The sequence below is a fragment of the Mustela erminea genome, chromosome 18, assembly GCF_009829155.1.
Source record: "Mustela erminea isolate mMusErm1 chromosome 18, mMusErm1.Pri, whole genome shotgun sequence".
In the NCBI taxonomy this organism is placed as follows: domain Eukaryota; kingdom Metazoa; phylum Chordata; class Mammalia; order Carnivora; family Mustelidae; genus Mustela; species Mustela erminea.
Window position 1 is genome coordinate 51,804,519 of NC_045631.1, and position 22,001 is coordinate 51,826,519.

General features: G+C 42.1%; 1 protein-coding gene across 8 annotated transcripts in view; it reads left to right on the forward strand.

Moving 5' to 3' along the window:
- Window positions 1-20,345, forward strand: part of KCNJ16 (potassium inwardly rectifying channel subfamily J member 16) — a 53,245-nt gene extending 32,900 nt beyond the window's left edge. For 4 of the 8 annotated variants that reach the window (XM_032320765.1, XM_032320766.1, XM_032320764.1 and 1 more), the window contains 3 exons: window positions 15,611-15,779; window positions 16,406-17,007; window positions 17,500-20,345. In XM_032320765.1, coding sequence (XP_032176656.1) covers window positions 17,588-18,847 — 1,260 coding nt within the window. In that variant the 5' untranslated portion in view covers window positions 15,611-15,779; window positions 16,406-17,007; window positions 17,500-17,587 and the 3' untranslated portion in view covers window positions 18,848-20,345. The remainder of the gene's footprint in view (window positions 1-15,610; window positions 15,780-16,405; window positions 17,008-17,499) is intronic. The other 4 variants (XM_032320769.1, XM_032320772.1, XM_032320767.1 and 1 more) reach the window with 3 other exon arrangements.
- The last annotated feature ends 1,656 nt before the right edge of the window (window positions 20,346-22,001 follow it).

The window sequence follows — 22,001 nt, forward strand, 5'->3', positions numbered from 1 at the left end:
TTAACTCTGCATCCTTAACATGGGGTTGATGCTGATAACTGGTTGTCAGAATTTGGGGAAAAATTAAAACAGATACATGAACATAGAGTGCCTGGCACTTAAGATGTCTTTCTTTTCAGGCCAAGGGTTGTATCTGACCCTCATCCTTTCTCAGTCTGGAGTCCAGATCCTGAACCCCGGCTCCCCACCTAGAGCCCAGTGACTTTGGGCATTCCCTCTTTAATATGCCATGCTTGCCTGCTGGGGTCCGTATCTGCTGCCTTGTCTCACTTCTCTTAAATTCCCCACTTCTATTTGTTCCCTTCCTTATTGTCCCTTGGCCCCTCCATGGGTGGCTGATAAGTGATTAACTGTAATTCTTTTCTCTCTTTACTCTCCTCCAGCAGCTCAGCTAAAGCTGTGTCCTTCTGCAATTGCATACCTGGGCTTGCCTCCAAGCACAGCCTGTGCCCCACTCCAGTGGCAATCCTAAGTCTTTAACTTTGACCTTAATAGTCTGGCCATTGTATTACCTAGATCTGCATATATCTGATTTGATACTTGGAAGGATCCTTCCATCTTCTCCCTAAGTTAGTGCTCACAGCCATTCAAGGTGACCCTTGTAGCCTCCTAGACCCACACATACCGAGAGCAAGAAGCTATGGCAGCTGTACTCTACCACCAGCTGCTTGGTCAACGTTGGCCAATACCCTCAAGACAGAAGACTCAGGATATGCTCTCATTCACCTACAATGTTACAAGATACCTCTCCATAGTGGAAGGTGCTACTTCTACCTAAACTCTCTGGCCTATAATGGGTAATACATTCTTTTCACAGGCCCTCAAGACGGGAGGCTCAGTGCATAGCACAGGACCACAAGAGAAAGATGCCAGGGCGGTCAGAAGACAGAAGACAGGATCTAGGGGAGTGTCAAAGCCATGACCTTTATAGGGATTTGTACGGGAAAGGCCAGGCAGGACAGGACGCATAGGTTAGGCTTGGCTAGTGTAAATAATTTTGGTGGGCTTGGGGCTCTGGGAGTTTGACCTTAGCAGCTCGATACCGGCCGTGGGATAACCAAGGAAGAAGAATATTGCCTCCTTGAATGGACGGGCCAGATGGAAGAGATAGGGCTCTGCATCAGTTGGTTTTTATAATCAGAAGCATGTTCCAGGCTGGGTCTTTTGTTAGTTGGAAGAATTCCCTAGCCCTGGGAGGGGAAGTCTCTCCCCAGTCAGCCAGAATGTTGTGTTGTTTTGGTTTGGTTTGGTTTTCTTTTTAAGATAAGATATCAAAAATACACAGACAATGTAAAAATATTTACAATACATAGATCTTCTTTCATCTCTGATTTGACCTGACAAATAGACTGTCCCCAGTCATTGGTTAGGGCACGAATGTCTCTTAATTTTACTGTTGTTTGCCACTACAAAAAGCCCCTTTTGTTTTGGGTCCCTCTTCTCGACACCCATCCTCCCATATCTAATAATCACCATTACTATATGAGAAGGCAGATCTCTGATCAGAGTTTGAAAGTGTCCTTGAGGAGAGTAAGCCGGTGTCCTGTCTTCCGCAGTGGAAATGGCCTTTCTCTTCTTAGAGGGATTCGTAAACAAGCAAGAGCGTGTGTGCAGGGGAGGTGGGAGAACTGATTTTCTAACTCACAGATCAGGAACCAGACTGACACCCACACACCCTCCTCTCCAGGGCTGAGACGTTATGATTAGGATGGAGCCCTCCATAACAGCCAAGCTACTGGCTGCAGAAGGAATTCATACCGAACTAATCTGTGTTCTTTGGATCCAAGCAGTAGGAAGCGTTATCCTTGCTGCTTTCCTCAGGATGCTCTGTGACATCATCCACACTGGATTGTTTTTCCCTTTGTGTTCAAACACTGGCTTCATTCCAAAGGGCGTCCAAAGCCAACAAGCCCACCCACGGACGGTGTAATCTCACAATTGGAAACATTCCTCTCCATGAAAAGGCAGCGCCCAATAAGCTCTCATTGACAGCATTTCCCAACAACTCCCCACTCCAGCTCTGAATTTCCTTTGGTCTCTTTCCTTGCTGACACTTCTTAATGGTTCGATGAGGTGGGATTATCTTGGTATCCTGGAGTGCACATCAAGGGCTGATCTTATCTGTAGAGTGGGTAGATACATCTCAGGAAAGCTTAAAAACAACCACAGATGCTGAAATGTTTCCCTACAACCCTGGTGTTTGGACCTTCAGGAATAGTATACAATCTCCCTGATTTTAGAAGATCTGGCTTGAGCCTTATAGACAAAAAAACATGCACACCCAAGAGCATGACATTCACCTTTATGCACCACTTATAACCTGATTATGGAGCCCTGAGCTGAAGCCTACTTGTTTAGTCAACATCCTCATTGCTCTAAGTCTTAGTTTGTTAATTTACAAAACAAAGGATACAATAAAACTTGCTTTTTGAGATGTTTGTTAGGATGAACTGAGGACGAGGATGACAGCTTTGAGACTCTTAAGAAATGATCCAGCTGGACTGAAGGGAAGATGGCATTAAAAGTAGAGGTGGAAAGTACACAGAGAAACCTTGATTAGCATCACAAATTGCTTATTGGCTGGACCTTCAAGGTGGCACCACACTGAGCTCCTTGGTGGTACTCTGACTTCCTGGCCATCCCTGTTTAGATACCTGAGATTTTTATTAGTGTTGGTCTACTGAACTGACAGTAAAATCTCCTTGGGGAAAGGGATGAGGGAAATACGCTGACACATGGGCAAGACCACAAATCCCAATGTGTTGTTTCCGTACGAAGAGTGTTCTTTGATTCAGATGACCAGGATAGAAGGCATGAATGGTACTGCTGGGAAGAGCAAGTGGAGATCAGTATTGCTTGATGACACAGGCATAGATCTTGTGTTGCCAAGGCAAGCCTGGGTCCAAGAACCCAAGACCCAAGGGGAAGTTCTGCGTTGGTGGTGGTGGAGAGGAAGGGGTGGGGCCTTTGGTTTTCACGAGATTTTAGTGCCATTTAGCCAACTATGAATGACTAACAGGACAAATACTCCCTCAGCCTATTATGTTTCCTTTCTTAAATGTTTGTGGATATGGAAGCTGGCATGAGGCTATTCACAAGTTGTTGAAAATCCGCCTTTGAGGATTGGTTTGTAATTTTTTTTTTTTCAATGAGGGCATCCAATTTGTCTCTCTACAAAGTTACATGAAATTTGGAAGTTCAAATGCCAATGATGTTTACATTTCTCAGTTAAAAACCCAGTATGTCTTCCTCTGCTCCTAAAGTCTATGAATGGAAAAAGCTATTTTAGTTCATAGCATATTCTTTCCATTAAGATTTTAAATTTCTGCAGTACTGCCAAGGCTCATCTGTTGAATGAGTTTTTTGTAAATGTTATCTACCAGACACGGGTGCAAAGTGGCATTTTTAAGAAGTTGAAGCAAAAGGTAATTATATTACCAGAGAAAGTATTCATTTCCACCCCCTCCTCCAATCAGTCTCAAATAAAAGGAGACCATGTTGGCTACAATTAAAATTACATGAATAATTTTTGATAAAATCAGTAGCTAAAAATTGTTGAATTTTCAAAACACATTGGAAACCTTCTTACATATAGCTATGCTGTGTACATTTTTGGCAAAGAATGAATTTGGATTTGGATGTGGGAAATCTATTTGTTCAAGCCAAGCACCACTTAAATTTCCATAGGCAGATTATCTGCTGGATGAATTAGCCCAAGAAATTAAAGATAAAAATTCCTAAACTGCCTTTTGCTCAGCTGCCCAGAATGTTCCCCTTGATTACATCCTGCCAGTCTGATAGCTTGAATTCAGGGAACAGAAAAATCATTTTAATAGCCTGCAAAGTACAGAAATGGGGCATTCTTTCCAGAGCATACGATTTATTCGAAGCCAAATGCAAATCGATTTCTCATTGCTTTCCTCCTGTGACTTATCTATAGCAACATCTCCCTTCATTAGCTTAGAAAGTCAAAAATTAACCACAAAAGTGAAATGCTGGAGAAGCCCCTTTGCATGTTAGAGGCTGGGAAGGTCTCAAACCCAACCACATTTCTTTTGGATCTACAGCATAATGCCACTTTGTTATTCTACCACAGATACTTCCGCGCTCCCGTGGGTTGACCAGATATCTGTGGTATACTGGGCATGATGGAGGCTCCTTCAGGGCAGTAACCATCCTCAAACTGCTCATAATAGCCCTCACAATGCCTCAGATATAGTTGAATGTTAATCGAACTGACGAATACACAAAACTTGTTTCCACGATTTTTTTTTCCCTAGCTCATTACAGGCATTAGTATAGTTTAGCTAAATTAAACAGTCTCTTACAATGAAGGTTCAAATATCTTAGCATGTCCCACACTGAGCTCCCTAGTGCCCATCAAGAAAAATAGACTTGGAATAAAATCATGTCTCTTTTTAAGAGAACTATTACTAATGGGGGTCACTTCTGTTTGCATAGGCATTCACAGATAATAGAATCAAACCTTCCAACTCAGGGTAGGATGATTCATTCTGCTTCTATAACACTGTAGTAGAGACAGAACTATAACTTGTGGAGAAAATATGAAAACTGACATACATAGAAATTTAAGAGTCTATCAAATGCTCTAACTTCCATCAGCTACTTAAATCTTCTATTATCTGCAGTAAGTGGCAATGCTTTTTTGTCAAGTGCCCTTGAAAAGACACAGAATAGAAAGCTAATCTCTTGTGATAGGCAACACCAAACTTAAGGTACTGCCTTAATAGGCTACCTAACTGAATCTTCCCAGGGAATTCTTTTGTCTTGCATTTTAAAGACCTTTTCTCAATGTATCTGTATCCACACGGGACAGTGGAAATTGAGATAACAGCCAATAACAGTTGCTTTATTTTCCTCCTCAATGAAGATGTCCTGAGTTTTCATTTTGACAGTTTAAGGTAGAAAGAAAGTCGATTATTTAAAGGGTAAAGACCTTGTAGACACTATTCAGGCCGTTCCCAGTCTGGCAAATCATATGTATCAGTTCAGTGATTCCCAGAAGATTGAATAGGACAATCGATAGATTCTCTGTAAATTGCCAAAGAGGACAATTTGCAGGCAGTTTACCCCAAATGGGAAAATGCCAACAGAGATAGGACTAGGTTTTCTTTTGGAATACCATAAATACCAAACTTGAAGAAGGTAAAAAATCATGGCACTTATGTTTTTCATAGATGACTTTTGTTTTGGAATGCCCAGCTAGGTTCAACCAAAGCAGCTCCCGAACCATTTAGAAAGCGAGGTGGGTCACTAGTCCATAATGACTCCTATTCCTAATGATACTTGTGGCTTCTCTGGGCAGCTCTGCCATGCCTCCCTAAAGGTTATGTCCAGACAATTAGATGCTAGAAGGGAACTTTTAAACAAGTCTGGGAAATTGCCCGTCTAATAATTTGTGGTTAAAGAAAATGGCAGCCTCTCTCTCATCGTTTAGATCTGTACTTCAATGGACTGTAGTCATAACTAGAAGCACTGAAATTAAATACGTATTAAGCACCGACACTGTGAAAGGAGACTTGGGGACACAGCTTCCTTTAATCTTCATGGCAGTTGTATGATTTGCAACTTTCAGATGGGCAAATCGTGGCTCAAAGAGTTTGAGTAACTTTTGCACACGTATCTAGTCTCACTAAAGATTAAACAGATATCTGAACTCCTTCTCAGTGTCTCCATTCTTGAAACTCTAAGGTAGTAGATCTCTATCTTGAAGATATATAGGGGGGCGCCTGGGTGGCTCAGTAGGTTAAAGCCCTGCCTTCAGCTCGGGTCATGATCCCAGGGTCCTGGGATTGAGCCCCGCATTGGGCTTTCTGCTAAGTCTGAAAGCTGAGTTGAGTAACTTTTGCACACGTCTCTGTCTCTCTCTCTGTCTCTCTGCCTACTTGTGATCTCTGTATGTCAAATAAATAAAAAAAATCTTTGGGGCACCTGGGTGGCTCAGTGGGTTAAAGCCTCTGCCTTCAGCTCAGGTCATGATCCCAGGGTCCTGGGATTGAGCCCCATATCAGGCTCTCTGCTCAGCGGGGAGCCTGCTCCCCCCACCCCCCGCCTGCCTTTCTGCCTACTTGTGATCTCTGTCAAATAAATAAATAAAATATTTAAAAAAAAAGATATATAGGAATCCGCTAGGGCTGGGGTGGGGCTGAAGGGATCAAAATTATTGTGTCGAAGCACAATGGTTGCAGGTGTAACGTGCTCCCCTAGGATTTTCCCATTGGGTTGGTGGTAGACAACACTTAAAGAAACACTACTGTACTGTATTGCTTGGCGAGGTGTCTTAATGAAGTTTTCGAGTTCATGAAAATGAATTATTAAGAACTGGCTAGGGCCACCTATTTAGGCAAATCTACATCACAAACATCTGACCTCCCTTCTCAAATCCACCCATTTCAAAGGACCATTTCCCTGGGTCTTAAAATCTAACAACATAGGCCTTAAAGTAGTGAAGTTGCAAAATAGCACAACTTTTAACATTTTCTTTCCAAAGTTATTGAAAATATTAAGATAAAAGAAAGATGCCTAAAACAGACTTTGGGATAGCCAGCCAAGAAATGAAGGTATTAACAGTTTAATATGTTTTGGAATGGGGAAGGGAGAAAGGGGGGCACTGAGAAGAAGGATTGCATCTGATCCCTGTTTAATTTTAACTCTGCTTTATGTATCCCTGATTTGTTACCAAGTGCTTTCATGAATTCTGCAATTGGTCTCCAGTGGCCAAATCTGACCCGATTCCCTCTCCATCCCCAACACACCCCCCCCTTGTTTTAAATGAGATCTGGTTTTACTTAGATGAATTAAATGTCACTATATTTGTTTCTGTGAATTGTTCCAGCAAAAATTACAGCATCCATGTCTGACTTTAAACGTCTGTAGGACTGTCTGCCTCTCTGGGCTATTTATAGTTGCCTTTTAAAAGCCCTAATAAATGCTTTTAGATTGCTATTGGTTTGCTTTCCCTTTGTGGAGACTCAGAATTGGTACCAACTGAAATTACCTGTTTTTTCCTCTTTGCTAAAGCAGCGCATGTTCACTGTAAAATATAAACAAGGAAAAAGAAGAAAAAGGAAGAGCAAAAAATATCAGACCAAATAGAGAGCCACAGTTGACATTCTGTCATGTAGCATTGTTATTTAAAAAAAAATACATATATATATAAATATATATATGTATATATATATACATATATATATATATATGTATATATATATATATATATATACATATATATATATATATATATAATGCAAGCTGTTTTTGTTTTGTTTTGTTTTAGTCCTGTTTTATTTTTTTTTCCACCGGACGACATGTTTCAAGTTGTTTCTCATTCTACTCCTGCACTTTTAACTACTATGTTAAAAGTAACGAGTAATGTTCTGATTGTACCATTACCTATGAAACAATCCCACACTTATTAGACGGTGAGGTCAGGGCCAAAATTTGCTACTATAAATATTGGTACAAATTAGTTACACTAGTAACCATCACTATGCTCATCCAAGAGAATTTCTTTAGGATAAACTGCCACAAATGGAGTTTTTGGATCAGAGGCTGTAACAAACCCCTAGACTATTGTCACTTCATGCCGGCTTACCTCCAGAAATAGCTCAAATTAAATAGTACAATATATATTATATTTGAGCATATCTTTAACATGACAATATAATTATATGCATCAGTGTTGGGAGTACCACATGGCTAATAATTCAGTTGTTGCTTTAATAAACTTTACAAAATACTTCTTAGTGCCAAGCTCATTTTCCTTCCCAACTCCAGATTTCCAGAGTTCTGCAGCATGATTACAGGAATTATCATACTAGGGAAGCTACTAACCTGAAGTAAACAGTATTTTTTTTTTTTTTTAAACTATGTGTGAACTGGTGGCTAGGACAGGGGATAGACAAGGTTAAAGGAAGGACCGAGAGCTGATGTTTGCAGAACTGTCAGCATTGATGTTTTAACAATTTTAGGGATTGTTAAATTCCTTTACTGATTCTTTTACTGTAATGAAAATCTCGTTAAGGATGTATTAGCTCATTCCTTCAATGTCTATTTAGTGAGTACCTGAAATCCACGTGTTTCTCTGGTGCTGGGGATATAGTGGCAAAGAAGGCAAGGGGATCTTTCTTCGTGGAAGCTATAATCTATTCCGTGGGGCCGTCCAGCCAACAAACAAGTCATCATGCAGTCATGGCAAACATTTTGAAATGAAAATCATGTTTATGATTCAGAAAATAAGGACGTGGGGGAGGATTTTCGCTTAACTCCTCATCAGACATGGTGTCTCTGAAAAGGTGACATTGAAGAGGAGACTTCAGGGATGATAAGAAGCCACATGGGCAGAAAAGGAAGTACAAAGGTCCTGAGGCAGGAAAAGCCTTGTTCATGAGAGTGGAATTTAGTGGATTATTTTTTTCTGTAAAGAGTCAGATCACAAATATTTTGGCCTTGTGAACCACATTGTTTCTGTTGCTACCACTCAAGTCTGCAGTGGTATTGTGACAGTAAGTAGCTGCAGACAATTTTATAAATCATCATCTGAATGTTCTGTTCCAATAAAACTTTATGGAAGTGACCAGTGAGCCGGGTTTCACCCTTACACTATAATTTTTGGACCTTTGTGTTAGTGAAAGAGGGAGACACAGTGATGCTAGAGAGTGAAGAGTGGAAGGGGAATGGTAGGAGGTAATTTCTAGAGGTGGGCAAGATCAGAGGTAGCTGCTCTGTATACAATACAGATTACGCAAATTCTTTTAATTGCCCTAAGAAGACTGGGAAGATGCTGGAGGGTTTTAAGCAGGAGAGTGACATGTTTCGATTTTATTTTTAAAAGGGGAAGATTGCAGTACAACAAGGTCAGAAAGAGAAGATCTCTTAGGGGTCCACTGAAGACATGGGGGCTTTGACTACCAGGAGACATGATCAGACTTAAGATATGCCTTGAAGGTGAGCCCACAGGAATCGCTGCTGGGTTATGTGATGACCAGACAATACGCTTGCATCTGGGAGATGTTTTTAAAATGCCAGTAAAGGGGTGCCTGGGGGGCTCAGTGGGTTAAAGCCTCTGCCCTCGGCTCAGGTTGTGATCCCAGGGTCCTGGGATCGAGCCCTGCATCAGGCTCTCTGCTCAGCGGGGAGCCTGCTTCTTCCTCTCTCTCTCTCTGCCTGCCTCTCTGCCTACTTGTGATCTCTGTCTGTCAAATAAATAAATAAAATATTTAAAAAAATAGAAAATAAAATGCCAATGAAACTGAATTTTAACTGAATTTTCCCTCTTTCAAGTGATGAAAACTATCCCTGGGTATCACAAGCAGACAAAAATATTATTGGAAAGGTAACAGGTAACTTATAACATCAAAGGAAGGGAGAAAAGAGAAAACCTGATAGGAGCAGAAGCAAGGGAGCAGGACGAAATGGAAATCTTATCTCGGGGACTGCCTCCCCTAGAGCTGTGACTTGGGCCCTTCTCTGGAGCAACGTAGATGCCCTGCCACACCAATAGCCTCTTGACTCCGTGTATCTGCCTGGAAAAAACAGGCTCCAGCATTTGGCATCCTGCATCCCTGCATCCCTGCCGCAAGAGGCCGGCTTGCTTGCGAAGTCCTGATTGGTCCCTCCAAGGTCATGTGACTCTGCTCCAGGAGCAGGTGAAGAAACACGTCGGTGCGAAGTGGCTTCTTCCACTTCCATTGCATCTTCCTAATCCTGGCCGGCATCGTCTCTTACTTGATCGTTGAAATGCCTTCCTGGGCCGCTCCCCGTGTCGGCTTTTAAATTTCTCCAACCGATTTTCCACTGGATCGCCAGAGTGGTCTTTATAAAAATGGAAATGTAATGCAGTGCTCTTGGTAAAGGTGCTTTGATTGCTTTTATTGCTCTTGGGAAAAAGACCCAAATCTTAAATTCTCCCTCTCAGGTTACTGATTTACATTCTGTCTCTCTCTTCCCAGCATTGACTCTCTACCCACCCCACCCCCATCCCCCATGGCCCGAATTCAGTTCTTTGGAAAGCACGCCCTATGCATCCTTGAGTCACCTGGCCTTTGCAAATGCTGTTCCTCTGCCTGGGAAACTCTTTTTCTCTTTCTTCTTACTTGGTTAACTTGTATTCATTTCTCAGATTGTAGCTCAGACAGCCATCTCTCCCAGACTAGATAAAGGCTCAGTATTATAAGCTATGGCAAGAAACAGAGGAGAACTATGTATTCAAGTTAAGGGTTAAACAGGGGTTCAACAGAGGCTATAAATAAGGGCAGTTTGCAAGGTGCTGGTGGGGGTACTCGTTTATATTATGCCTTTCATTCCTTACCAAAAGGTTTTGAGAGGGTCAAGCACTGTCCCTATGTTTTAAAATAAATAAATGAGGCTGAAAGATATTTGTGGGATGCAGTTGAGATGTGGTAGAACCATGACTAGAATCCAAGTCTTCGATCTCCGTACTTTTGTCCTTTAACAACGCTAATGCAGGACCAACCATGATAGGGAGCTGGGATGGCATCTTCGGTAGCAGGAAGGGTTATTTACATCTCGGGTCAGAACCATGGCTCTGGATGCAAGCGGCAAGAGATGAGTTAGAAGGGTGTTATGTAGACCAGGTAAAACCAGGTTTTTACCTGATCAGGGAAGCCTGATTTCAAATGATAAAATGCAGATGAATTCCTGTAATGATAGGTTCTTGTGAGAACCAGGCCTTACAATTAGCTTAGAACAAAGGGCGCAGCCGTCAGACTACACCTGGAAATAGCGAGATAGTAACATCTAGATAGTGGCTGTGTCTCAAACAAACAAAATGGGACAGAGAACAAGGCCCGAGTTGAGAACATGTTTACCGATGACCACAGGCAGGAACAGTGAAGAGCCTGCTCTCACTTAGAGATCAAGTCCTTTACCAAAGGCTCTCTGATTCCCCTGCCCAGAAGGCAACCTCCCTCCTCCCTCCAGCCATTCTCTGAGTTAATGCCTCATTTCCACAGCCCACAGAGACACGTTCCACAGAGGTAGGACTCTTACTAATTCTCTAAAGTGGATGACTCTGGAACACAGTAGGGGCTCAATTTAAATAAATAAATAAATGAACGACTAAACAAAACAAGAATGAAAACAGTTAGCAACGAATTCTCATTGGAGAGCTTCAGAGATCCCTGGGGAACCTTCTGCACCAAGAGGAAATTGAATTGTGATCTTTAAAAGGACATAAGATCTCATGATATCCAGCTTCTGCAACCAACCCAGATAAAGCTCAAAGTAAGTTCTGAGCAACTCAGGCTGGCCCCCAGCCAAGACCGGGATGGGCTGATGATCATGATAAGAACAAGAGAAACCTTCAGAACCATCTTCGTAAAACGTGCCCATACCACTTAAGACAAAGAATAAACATGATAACCATCCTGTGAATTTCTCTAACCTGGTAACTTTGCCAAGCTTGTCGGGCTTGTTTCCTTTAGCTTGGTTGCTCAGAGGAAAGAGTGATACAATTTCTTTTTAAGCAATACATTTTAAAAAATGAGTTGAAAGCATGTGTATAACAATGTGTGTGTGTGTGTGTGTGTGTGTGTGTTGAGGACAAGGAATAGGGGATTTCCCATTTGGTAAAAGTTGTGAAAAGGAAAGCAAAATGATCTGGTCCCTAGAGCTTTGGGGAGCTAGTGGAGAGACAGAGAACTGGGCCGCCTGCTTTAGTGGTAGGAAACAATGGTGCCATCCCTGAGCTTAAATAGATATGCCTACTGGGAGCCACTTTGTCAGTCTTGTGTCGTGCAAGTGGAGAGCTCTTTGACAAGGTATAAGCAGATGCTCTGGTATTTTATAGAGGGGGGAAACAGCCCACGTAGGATTCTGATTCATGCAACAATTCTTGAATAATTACTATGATCTTGGCCCAGTGAAAGATGGCTTCCTGGTCCTTATCTCACTCAGACTCACTGTCACTCAGTAACGTAGGTACTCTTATCCCTGTATCAGGCATGAGGACACTGAGGTTCAGAGAAGAGTTACTTTCCTAAGCCACTCAGGATGATGGGGGCAGCCCTGGAACTGCAATCTGCCTCCCAATTCCTGATTTCTCTGCAAGACCCAAACACGTTTTATTTCAGACAATTGCTTCTGAAGGCAATTTGTTTTTAAGGTAGGATAATGTAGAATTATAATTCTTATTACTTTGGTATGATCTTGACATACCAGAAAAATGGGGAGACATACTCCCAGCCTCTACATTTTTCCTACTTCTTTATAAAACACAGCATCTTTTGGGATGCAGCAGGATTTATGATTAGGATGTAGATATTACTTAAGAAAAAAAAAATGAGCTAGAAAGAGGCTCTCCAGATAGTTACTTGCAATGCTGTAAAACCAGATTTCTTCTTCTCCTTCCCAGCTCTGGATTCAGTTCAATTGTTAATATAGTTGAGAGTCCCTTCCCTATCATAAACTGGCACAGATTTTTTTTTTTTTTTAATTAGAAAGAGGGAGGGGCAGGGGGAGAAGGAGAGGAAAATTCTTAAGCAGGCTCCACGCCCGGCTCGGAGCCCGATGTGGGGCTTGATCTCACAACCCAAGGATCAGGACCTGAGCTGGAAATCAAGAGTCAGACTCTTAACCTACACTGAGCCACCCGGGCACCCTCGCACAAAACTTTCTTAAACTGCTTCAGGAGAAATTATAGAATTATATCAGGAAAGAGATAAAAGTTTTTGTCACTGAGGACTTGGACCAGAGTTGGAGACTAGAGGGAGAAAAGAACAGAAAGGTCAAAGGCTGTAGCTTAACCAGAGACCGGCTCTGAGCAGCTGAGAAGAAACACAAGCTCACCACAGAATGTCAACAAAGGAGACACTGTTTGCCATGCGGGAGACAGGGTCTATTTGCAGATGTCTGGGCAGCATCTAGTGGGCTCTGAGTGAAGCAGGTGGTCGGTGGCTGAAGGAAGAGCTCCACCTAACTGTGTCTGAGTCTCTTTATGATGATTCCAGGCAACACAAGGCTCAGGCTTAATTCCAAGGCAATAAGTTGTGGGACAGGTTTGGAGCAAAATAACCCCAACTTGTTTGGGTTCTGTCCCATCCCATTAAAACCCCTCTTTCTTTCCTCCTTAGCAACCAGGGCCCACCCACGAGTGCCATCTGATGACATGTCCTCTCACTACTACCCACCAGCCACCCCCTGCTCAGGCCCCTTCACGAACCACAGAACTGCTCCCAAGCCAGTCCCCAAAGACAATGACCAGCACACAGAATCTAGGCCATTCTTTCTACACTCTGCTTCCTCAGGTCTCAAGTGTCCACTGCAATTTATCTCATCTCATGGTCGCCAGGAAAGTAACTTGATTCCTGAGGACTTCATGTAAATCAGCAACATGCTAAAGATGATACTTGTTAATATCACAGGCCCTGGGCATGAATAATTGAGTTTCACCAGAGGTATTTAGAGCATTATTTGTGGTGTGTCTCAAATTACCCAGACAATTCGTATCCCTATTAATATATTTATAGTAAGCAGATGCTAGAGACAAGATCGGATTTTATTTTTAAAGTTGACATGGTATTCTAAAGTTTTAGCCATTTTGTTGTACCTTCAACGTGCTAATGAAAAGTTTTAGTTTGAAGAATTACCCGTGAGAATATTCTGCTCAGTAAAGAGCTGAATTTGAGAGGTTATAGGCAAATAACAGAAGGTTTGCTGCCGAACGGGTGAGTCTGACTAAGGCACTTCCCATACTGAGAAATGAGGACAGATACTCAGGTTGGTCACTTGTTTTGCTGAAAATACTCTGTCGTGTGTAGCCCGTTGGAAACATGCTAAATCGGTACAGGTTTCTCCTTGAATCCATACAAGGATCTAGAGGACTAAAAGCAGGTCCCACCAGTGCAAGTGGATTAAGAAGCTTTGATATATTTATTTTTAATGTCTGAAGTTAGTACAATGAGATCTCGGGAAATGACGCACCATGGTGACCCTGCCTCTCCCCTCACTCTAGCCACGGGTATATTAGAACTCCTTATCATGGTAACAAAGTCACGGTCTTTTTTCTGCCTTGGCCATTAACCACCTGCAGAATACTTTGAAGCTGGTACAAAGGAGAACTGCAGATTCTGCATTTCCTTCCGCACTTTATATTCCACGATTTTGTCATTGCAGTGCTCAGATTCCCATTTTTAATAAAAAAAGGAGTTTTATCCCTAACAAAATAGCCACTATCAGTTTCTAGAGTGTAAGGAGAACAGCATGCAAAGAGAAATGCAGAAGGAGGAAGGTTGCAAATGCTTTTTTTGGGATGGAATGGGAAGTGACAAGATGATTATGAAAGCATGGAAAGGTGTTTGGAAAGCCAGGTTTTAATTCTAAGTAACACCAATGTTACACACAGAATGTCCACGCAATTGGCCAGTCTTCTCTATCATTTACTAGAAAACAAGGGGAAGGGGCACCTGGGTGGCTCAGTGGGTTAAAGCCGCTGCCTTCGGCTCAGGTCATGATCTCAGGGTCCTGGGATCGAGCCCCACATCGGACTCTCTGCTCGGTGGGGAGCCTGCTTCCACACCCCCCACCCTGCCTCTCTGCCTACTTGTGATCTCTCCCTCTCTGTCAAATAAATAAATAAAATCTTAAAAAAAAAAAAGAAAAGAAAACAAGGGGAAAAGTGTACAAATGAACACAATGTATGAAACAGATTAATAAATAGTTTGTCTAGTCATTTTGACAAAAGAGTGTCCATGAAATTCTTTGCTCATTGGGTAATCTGAGAAATGATTAAGACTTGATACAATTAGTTTGGTTAAAATCCAGCCTTTAGCTTAAAGACCATCATCTTTTCAAAAGTGTATCATTTACCTGGTTGGAAAAATAAAAAATCAGGGTGCCTGGCTGGCTCAGTGAGTTAAAGCCTCTGCCTTCAGCTCAGGTCATGATCTCAGGGTCCCGGGATCGAGCCCCGCATCAGGCTCTCCACTCAGCGGGGAGTCTGCTTCCCCTACTCTCTCTCTGCCTGCCTCTCTGCCTACTTGTGATCTCTGTCTGTCAAATAAATACATAAAATATTTAAAAAAAAATCAAAGATCAATCAAGGGTCGCACTAGAGCAGATTCTGAAAGCTTTTGTCTGGATAAGTTGAAATGAATGGATGGTCAATTCAATGTGGCGGGCCATGGTGGGGACACAGGGCATGGTGGGTTTAGGGCAGAATTCTCACAGCCATAAGGTGTATCCCTGAATCTATTACACTATTCAGAAATAGACTTTCCACATCCTCAAGTTTGCTCCATTAACGGCTTCTATTAATTGAAAATCCGTTCCCCAATTAGCATAACGTTGAAGGTGTTTTTAAAATGGTTTGTTTATAATAGTTGTTGGCACCACCGGAATTCACACTGCATGCCATTTCAAATAGAAACCTTTCTTTTTTTCTTCTGGCAGCAGAAAAGAGCAGAGTCACACAGTAGCTCTTGATTTATGAACTGCACTTTCTTATTCTCAGACTCCCACAGTGTGTGCCGTTCCCTTTAAGGAACAAGGTTGGGAACATTTAACAAGGAAACAATTCTATCTCGAAATCTACTTTTTAATTTGAAATCATATGGGCCTTTGATTATAATAGGTCCCATTCTCATGCCTCCAATGGTCGGGTAAGAGAATGAAGACCCAGAAACCTTGAGCAGCTTCTTGTTGTTGTCAAGGGTCATTGGATGACAAATGGGACAGGAACCTACAAGAATGATACATGTTGTGGGCCAAATTCGTGGAACCATTTAACATCCGACATTCCGGTAAGCATTTTGTCAGCCCGGGGTCACATCCTGAAATTATACAACCATCGCCTCCAAAACCCGGCTGAGGACCAAGGTGGAGATGTAACTAGGCAAAGCAAATCCGCAGGTCTAGTGGGCAGAGTGGCGGGGGGCGTGTGGATGGACGGAGAGAAACTTGCACAGGCCTTCCAGGGTTTTTTGGCTGAAAGCAGAGTTCATCCTTGCAGTGGTCCATCAAACAAAGTGTTTATTGTGAAGTGGGCCTGATCCCTGGAGAAGAAGAAAAGTGATTCCTATTGACTGTTAGGAAATTAACCCTTTCCTCCCTTTTTCAGGGAAGGTGTCGGATGAGAGCTTTGTGATTAACTTCCGCGGTGGTCAGTTTCAAAGGGGGGTGGGTCTCGATGTCAGCCGCGGTATTGACTTGGACTAGTTTCTCTGCAGCGTGGGCTGGATCCTTTCGTGGGACATCTTTTCTCCTCCTTATCCTTCCTTCCCTCATCTAGCAGAGGCAGGGTGTGTGGAAAGCATATTCTAATAATTACTAAACCACTGGGCTACAGTGACTTTTTTTTTTTTTTTTTTTTTTTGCATAGAAGTAACTCAAGACCACTTAACATTGAATTTTTAAAACTTACTTTCAGACTTGAGCTGGGAAAACCACAGGCCTATTCTACAGATGATAAAAGCACTAGGAATTGTATGTTCTGCCTTGATCTTTTCAAGATTGAATTCGGAGGGTGAAAAAATGATTTTGCCTATGGATGGCTGTGAAAGAATCAGGAATACTGCAGAGCTGGAGAGAAGGGGCCAATTGTAGCATGCTCCCTTTAAGAGGGAAACGAGATTAGAACTTTGGCAAATTTTCGGCTTCTATTCAGAGGGAAAGAGAAGAGATGGCAGTGTCCAAAAAGAAAAAAAGAAAAAGAAAAAAAAAAGAAAGAAAAAGGATGCTGTCATGAGACAAAAGCAAAAGCAATTTTATACCTTATTGAAAGCTTACCTGGGCGTGTTTTTGTGGGGTTTTTTTTTTTTTTTTTTTTTGCTTTTTTCAAAACTCCTCTGAGGTTAAGAACATTTTTTTGCCCTCTTAAAACTAAAGGAGCTAGGGGAAAGGACTTGAATCTGAGCGAGTGGCGCTGTCAGTTCTGTTCTGTCTTGGGAAGTACACGAGGAAGAGAAACTTCCTGGGAAGAAAGAGAGGACACGGCCGGTGCTGAAGGGGAGGGTCTGCGGCATTCAGTATGTAAGTTACATGTCAGCGGGAAGGGGGCGACCCTTCCTAGCATCCTTCTTAGAAAATCCATCTGACTTCAACACTTAGAAGGCTTCTAACCCTACTAGACAAATATCTGAATTCTATTTTGCCTTTCAACATTAAAGATTGCTTTTTGTTCTAAGCACCCCCATGCTAGAAGAGTCTCTAAAAACAAGACTTTGGTTTATGTCAGGTCAGGAAAGGTAGTGAGGCTTCATTTGGGATAATCATAGTGTTTGCCCAAGCCTTTTGCATATATAAAAATGTTATTTTCTCTAATTGTATATTTTGCTCCTATAATGACTGAGTTGAATTCTAAGCTGAAATGAGTAATCAATACTGAGTGTCTCTGTTGTTCAAATGAAGTCTTTGCCATTTCGGATGGCATGAAATTGCTTCAACTTTGGCAAATTGCTCTAAAAAGGGAAATTAAAAGCTAAAGCTAAGGCATATTTAATTTTCTTTTTTTTTTTTTTTCAGGGTTTAACTGAAAACGTAAATCAACAAATAGCAACAGAACTCTTCCTTGTACAAAATCCACCTGGATGCCAGAAGGACAGAGGAAAGGATGAGCTATTACGGCAGCAGCTACCCGATTGTACACGTGGACCCCAAATACCCAGGCTATGCCCAAGAGCACGTCCTAGCTGAGAAGAGAAGAGCCAGAAGACGTCTGCTCCACAAAGACGGTAGCTGCAACGTGTACTTTAAGCACATTTTTGGAGAATGGGGGAGCTACGTGGTTGACATTTTCACTACTCTTGTAGACACCAAGTGGCGCCATATGTTTGTAATATTTTCTTTATCTTATATTCTCTCCTGGTTGATATTTGGCTCTATCTTTTGGCTAATTGCCTTCCATCATGGCGATCTGTTAAATGATCCGGACATCACGCCTTGCGTTGACAACGTCCATTCCTTTACAGGGGCGTTTTTATTCTCCCTTGAGACCCAGACCACCATAGGTTACGGTTACCGCTGTGTCACCGAAGAATGCTCGGTGGCAGTGCTCATGGTGATTCTTCAATCCATCCTGAGCTGCATCATAAACACCTTCATCATCGGAGCCGCCTTGGCCAAAATGGCGACTGCTCGAAAGAGAGCCCAAACCATTCGGTTTAGCTATTTTGCCCTCATAGGCATGAGGGATGGGAAGCTTTGCCTCATGTGGCGCATTGGTGATTTCCGGCCAAACCATGTGGTAGAAGGCACAGTGAGAGCCCAACTTCTCCGCTACACAGAAGACAGCGAAGGACGAATGACCATGGCATTCAAAGACCTAAAGTTGGTCAACGACCAGATCATCCTTGTCACGCCGGTAACTATTGTTCATGAAATTGACCACGAGAGCCCTCTGTATGCCCTTGACCGAAAAGCGGTGGCCAAAGATAACTTTGAGATTTTGGTGACATTCATCTACACTGGTGATTCCACGGGCACCTCCCACCAATCCAGAAGTTCCTATGTTCCGCGAGAAATTCTCTGGGGCCATAGGTTTAATGATGTCCTGGAAGTGAAGAGAAAGTACTACAAAGTGAACTGCTTACAGTTTGAGGGGAGCGTTGAGGTATATGCTCCCTTTTGCAGTGCCAAACAGCTAGACTGGAAAGACCAGCAGCTCCACAACATGGACAAAGCCCCCCCAGTCCGAGGATCTGGCACGTCAGACACCACGGTCAGAAGAAGGTCGTTTAGTGCCATTGCCATTGTCAGCAGTTGTGAGAACCCAGAGGAGACCATCACCTCCGCCGTGGATGAGTGTAAGGAAGCACCTTATCAGAAAGCTGTCTTGACTTTAAATAGAATCTCTGTAGAATCCCAAATGTAGTTCCAATTGTGATGACCAGAACCCCCACTCCATCATTTTACTCTGTAGCCCGTCACTTTAAGGCAAGTAGTTATAAGCAGGGCTTTTAAGGAATGGTACAGCTACTATTTAGAGCAGGTTAAATCTGGTGAAAGATCATCTAAAAATTACATAGCATCCAATCGTTTAAACTTTTTTTTTGTGTTAGCAAATTTGATATTAGGGATGCTATTCAGAGCCTAATTGATTAATTTAAATTTCACCTCCTTTTCTTATATCACACACTTGCATCTTTAGTTGCAGGTGTCCTATCTGGTAAAGGAAACAAAGGTAGGATACTGGCATAAGGAAGACAGGCAGCCAGCATGAATAACGAATTTTTAAATGTATCAACATGTATAGTAGTTTCCTGGAAAAAGTCACGTCTTTCTAACCAAGATAGGCAAGATATGCATCCAGTAGACTGTTAACATTGAGATATTTAACTGAAATCACCTGGCAGGCTCAGCATTTGCCCCGTAGTGTGCCTTGGTATCCACAGAAAGAGATAGTGACTGTGAGGTAGAGACACCTGCCACTTGGGCAGGTTAATGATTGAAGAGTGCTAGAAGCTGTTTTTGTTTCTTCTAATTCATATGGCAGGAAAAAAGTTGTCATTATTCAGAACAGTATTTCTCTCTCAAACACCCTGAGTGACGGCAGCAAATGCCTTTATATGGAAGAGCAGAAATAAGGCAACGGTGACATTTCTAGCTTCTCGAGCAAGGGGGCTTCCTCTGCCCAACCCCATCTTCTCCAAAGACAACATGAAGATAGGATCACAGAGATGGAATGAGGGAAGGGGCGGCAGTGGGAAACATTTCTCAGACAACTGTGCTGTGTTCTGAAAGACTATAGCTGCTTTTGCTTGCTATGTAAGGGATGGAACCATTATTTTTTTTGGGGGGGGCCGGGAGAGATATAGGGGGACAGTGAGGGGAAAGAAATGTATTTGTGCCCAGAAGCAGTTAAGTATGTCTTCTGCCTTGGTCACTCTATAAGACATAAATGACTTGAATTCTAGATTTTCAGCAACTCTCCCATTGAACTTGGAACGATCATTTAAATGGAAGATTTTGTGAAACATAATGAAGGTGATTTTTCTGCACATTATTAAACAGATAAGCTAGGTGTTATGGAATTGCTTAAATTGGGGGAAGTAAATCTGTATGCTCTATTTCTGTGTCAAAAGATGTTAATCATGATTATTTTAAGCCCAATATCCTATGAGTAAAGTCACTTTCAGCTTTATAAATTGAACAGTTGTTAGCTTCATTCAGAATTAATGTGTTTCTTTACTCGTTTTCTTTTTTCTTTTTCTTTTTCTTTTTTTTTTTTTTTTTACATTGTTGCTGAGGGGACAATAAGCATATGCCACAGATTTTCCTTTGCTTATTTTATTTAAATATATGTACACACAAATTGTTTTTGCAGTTTCTGGAAACACTCCCCCCCCCCCCCCCCAGTTTAAATGAAAGCTTACAAGTAAATTGAACTGAATCATAGAGTCTGCGATTATCAATCAAAGTAAAATATGTAGGTATGTAAAGAGTTCTTCTCCTTTTTATTTTTCTTTTTCCATCATCCCTTCCTCCCTTTCTTGCTTTCCCTCTTTCTTTTGACCATGAGCACTGAAGTAACTTTTTTAAATGCATGTGTGCAAATCTTTTATTCCTGTTGTTTTATGGATAAGAGATTCATTCATGTCCCAGGTGGTAAAACTGTCCTGAAGCTTAATATCAGAGATCTAAAAAGAATGCATTTTTTTTCTGTCTTGCTCCAGAAACGCAAAACCCATTTTTAAAATTACACATGCCTTGTAGATTCAGATTTTGTAGCAACAATTACTCAGCTAAATTAGAAGGCCACCATCTACCAAGTAGAAATCTACCGCCACTGCGACAAACCCAGAGGCTCTCCCCCACCTCCAACCCGACTTTTTAAGATTGTTTCGCACACCTCTAGTTTCATTTCATTTGGCTTTGCTTCCTGGACTCTGCCAAACCAGGATTCGCATTTTGTTAGTATCAGAATAGAACTGTCGATATCCAATAATTACATTTCCCTGTGCTATGCATTTCCACCGGTTAAATCCTCTTACCCCGAGTACAATGTAAAATCCGTGTTCCCTTGTCACATTTATCTCAATTTTCTGTTTAGACTCATAACACACTCTGATACCCCCGATGAGTTACTTAATAATAAAGATCTTAAGTAATGCAGAAATTGTGTGTGTTTGCCTATATTTCAGGTTAATGTAAACTTTGGTCAACATGGTCAGCATCAGGTACAGGGCACCCCAAAATGAGACTGCTGCCTCACAGAATTAGAACGTAGGCAGAATCATAAAGCGTTTTTTTTTTTACGGGTTTTTAACGGCTTGTAGGACGGCTCTATCTGAATTAATAGTTGTTGTTTCTGTAAGCTCTGCAAGAAGGCTCCTCAGAAAATTCCATTTCTAGTTTCAGACGCTCAGTCCATAATGAGAGGGAGGCTGATTTTTTTTTCTTTTTTTTTTTCTGGTAGCAGTTATTTTTGTCCCTAAAGATGAAATTATTCAGTGGATGTAATTAGATGGGAACCACACTGTGGCATCAAGGCATTCTCCATTGTGTGCTCCGCCTGTGAACGGGGCCCCCAAAGAGAAGGGAGCACCAGGAGAGAGAAGGAAATGCCATTTCATGTCACCCTAGTTCGTCAAGGACGCTTGGGTGCGTTGCACACATACGCTTTGTCCTCACAACAAAATAGTGGGGTGGATATTTTTAATTTCCAGATCATCAAATATCTCATTTTTTGCTTCTTCCTAACTAGCCAATTCCCAACAGGGGCAACAATGTGCCAGGAAAGAAAATGTGTGTGTGTGTGTGTGTGTGTGTGTGTGTGTGTATCCAACTAATATAACTAAGCTTCTTCCTTGCGTCTAGGGGGTGGCAGGTGGGATTGGGGGGTGGTGACTTAAATGGCATGGATCTGGCCCATGAGATGACAGTAGAGCTCTCTGGGTGTGACCTTTAAGAAAACCCGTTCCCTGGGTCAGAGTTAGGGGCCCTTGACCGCCTGCATCCATCCTTCTGCCCTAGACCTCACACTCTGTAGCTGAAGGTCCTGCAACTTCAGAGAGAGGGGCAGTCGA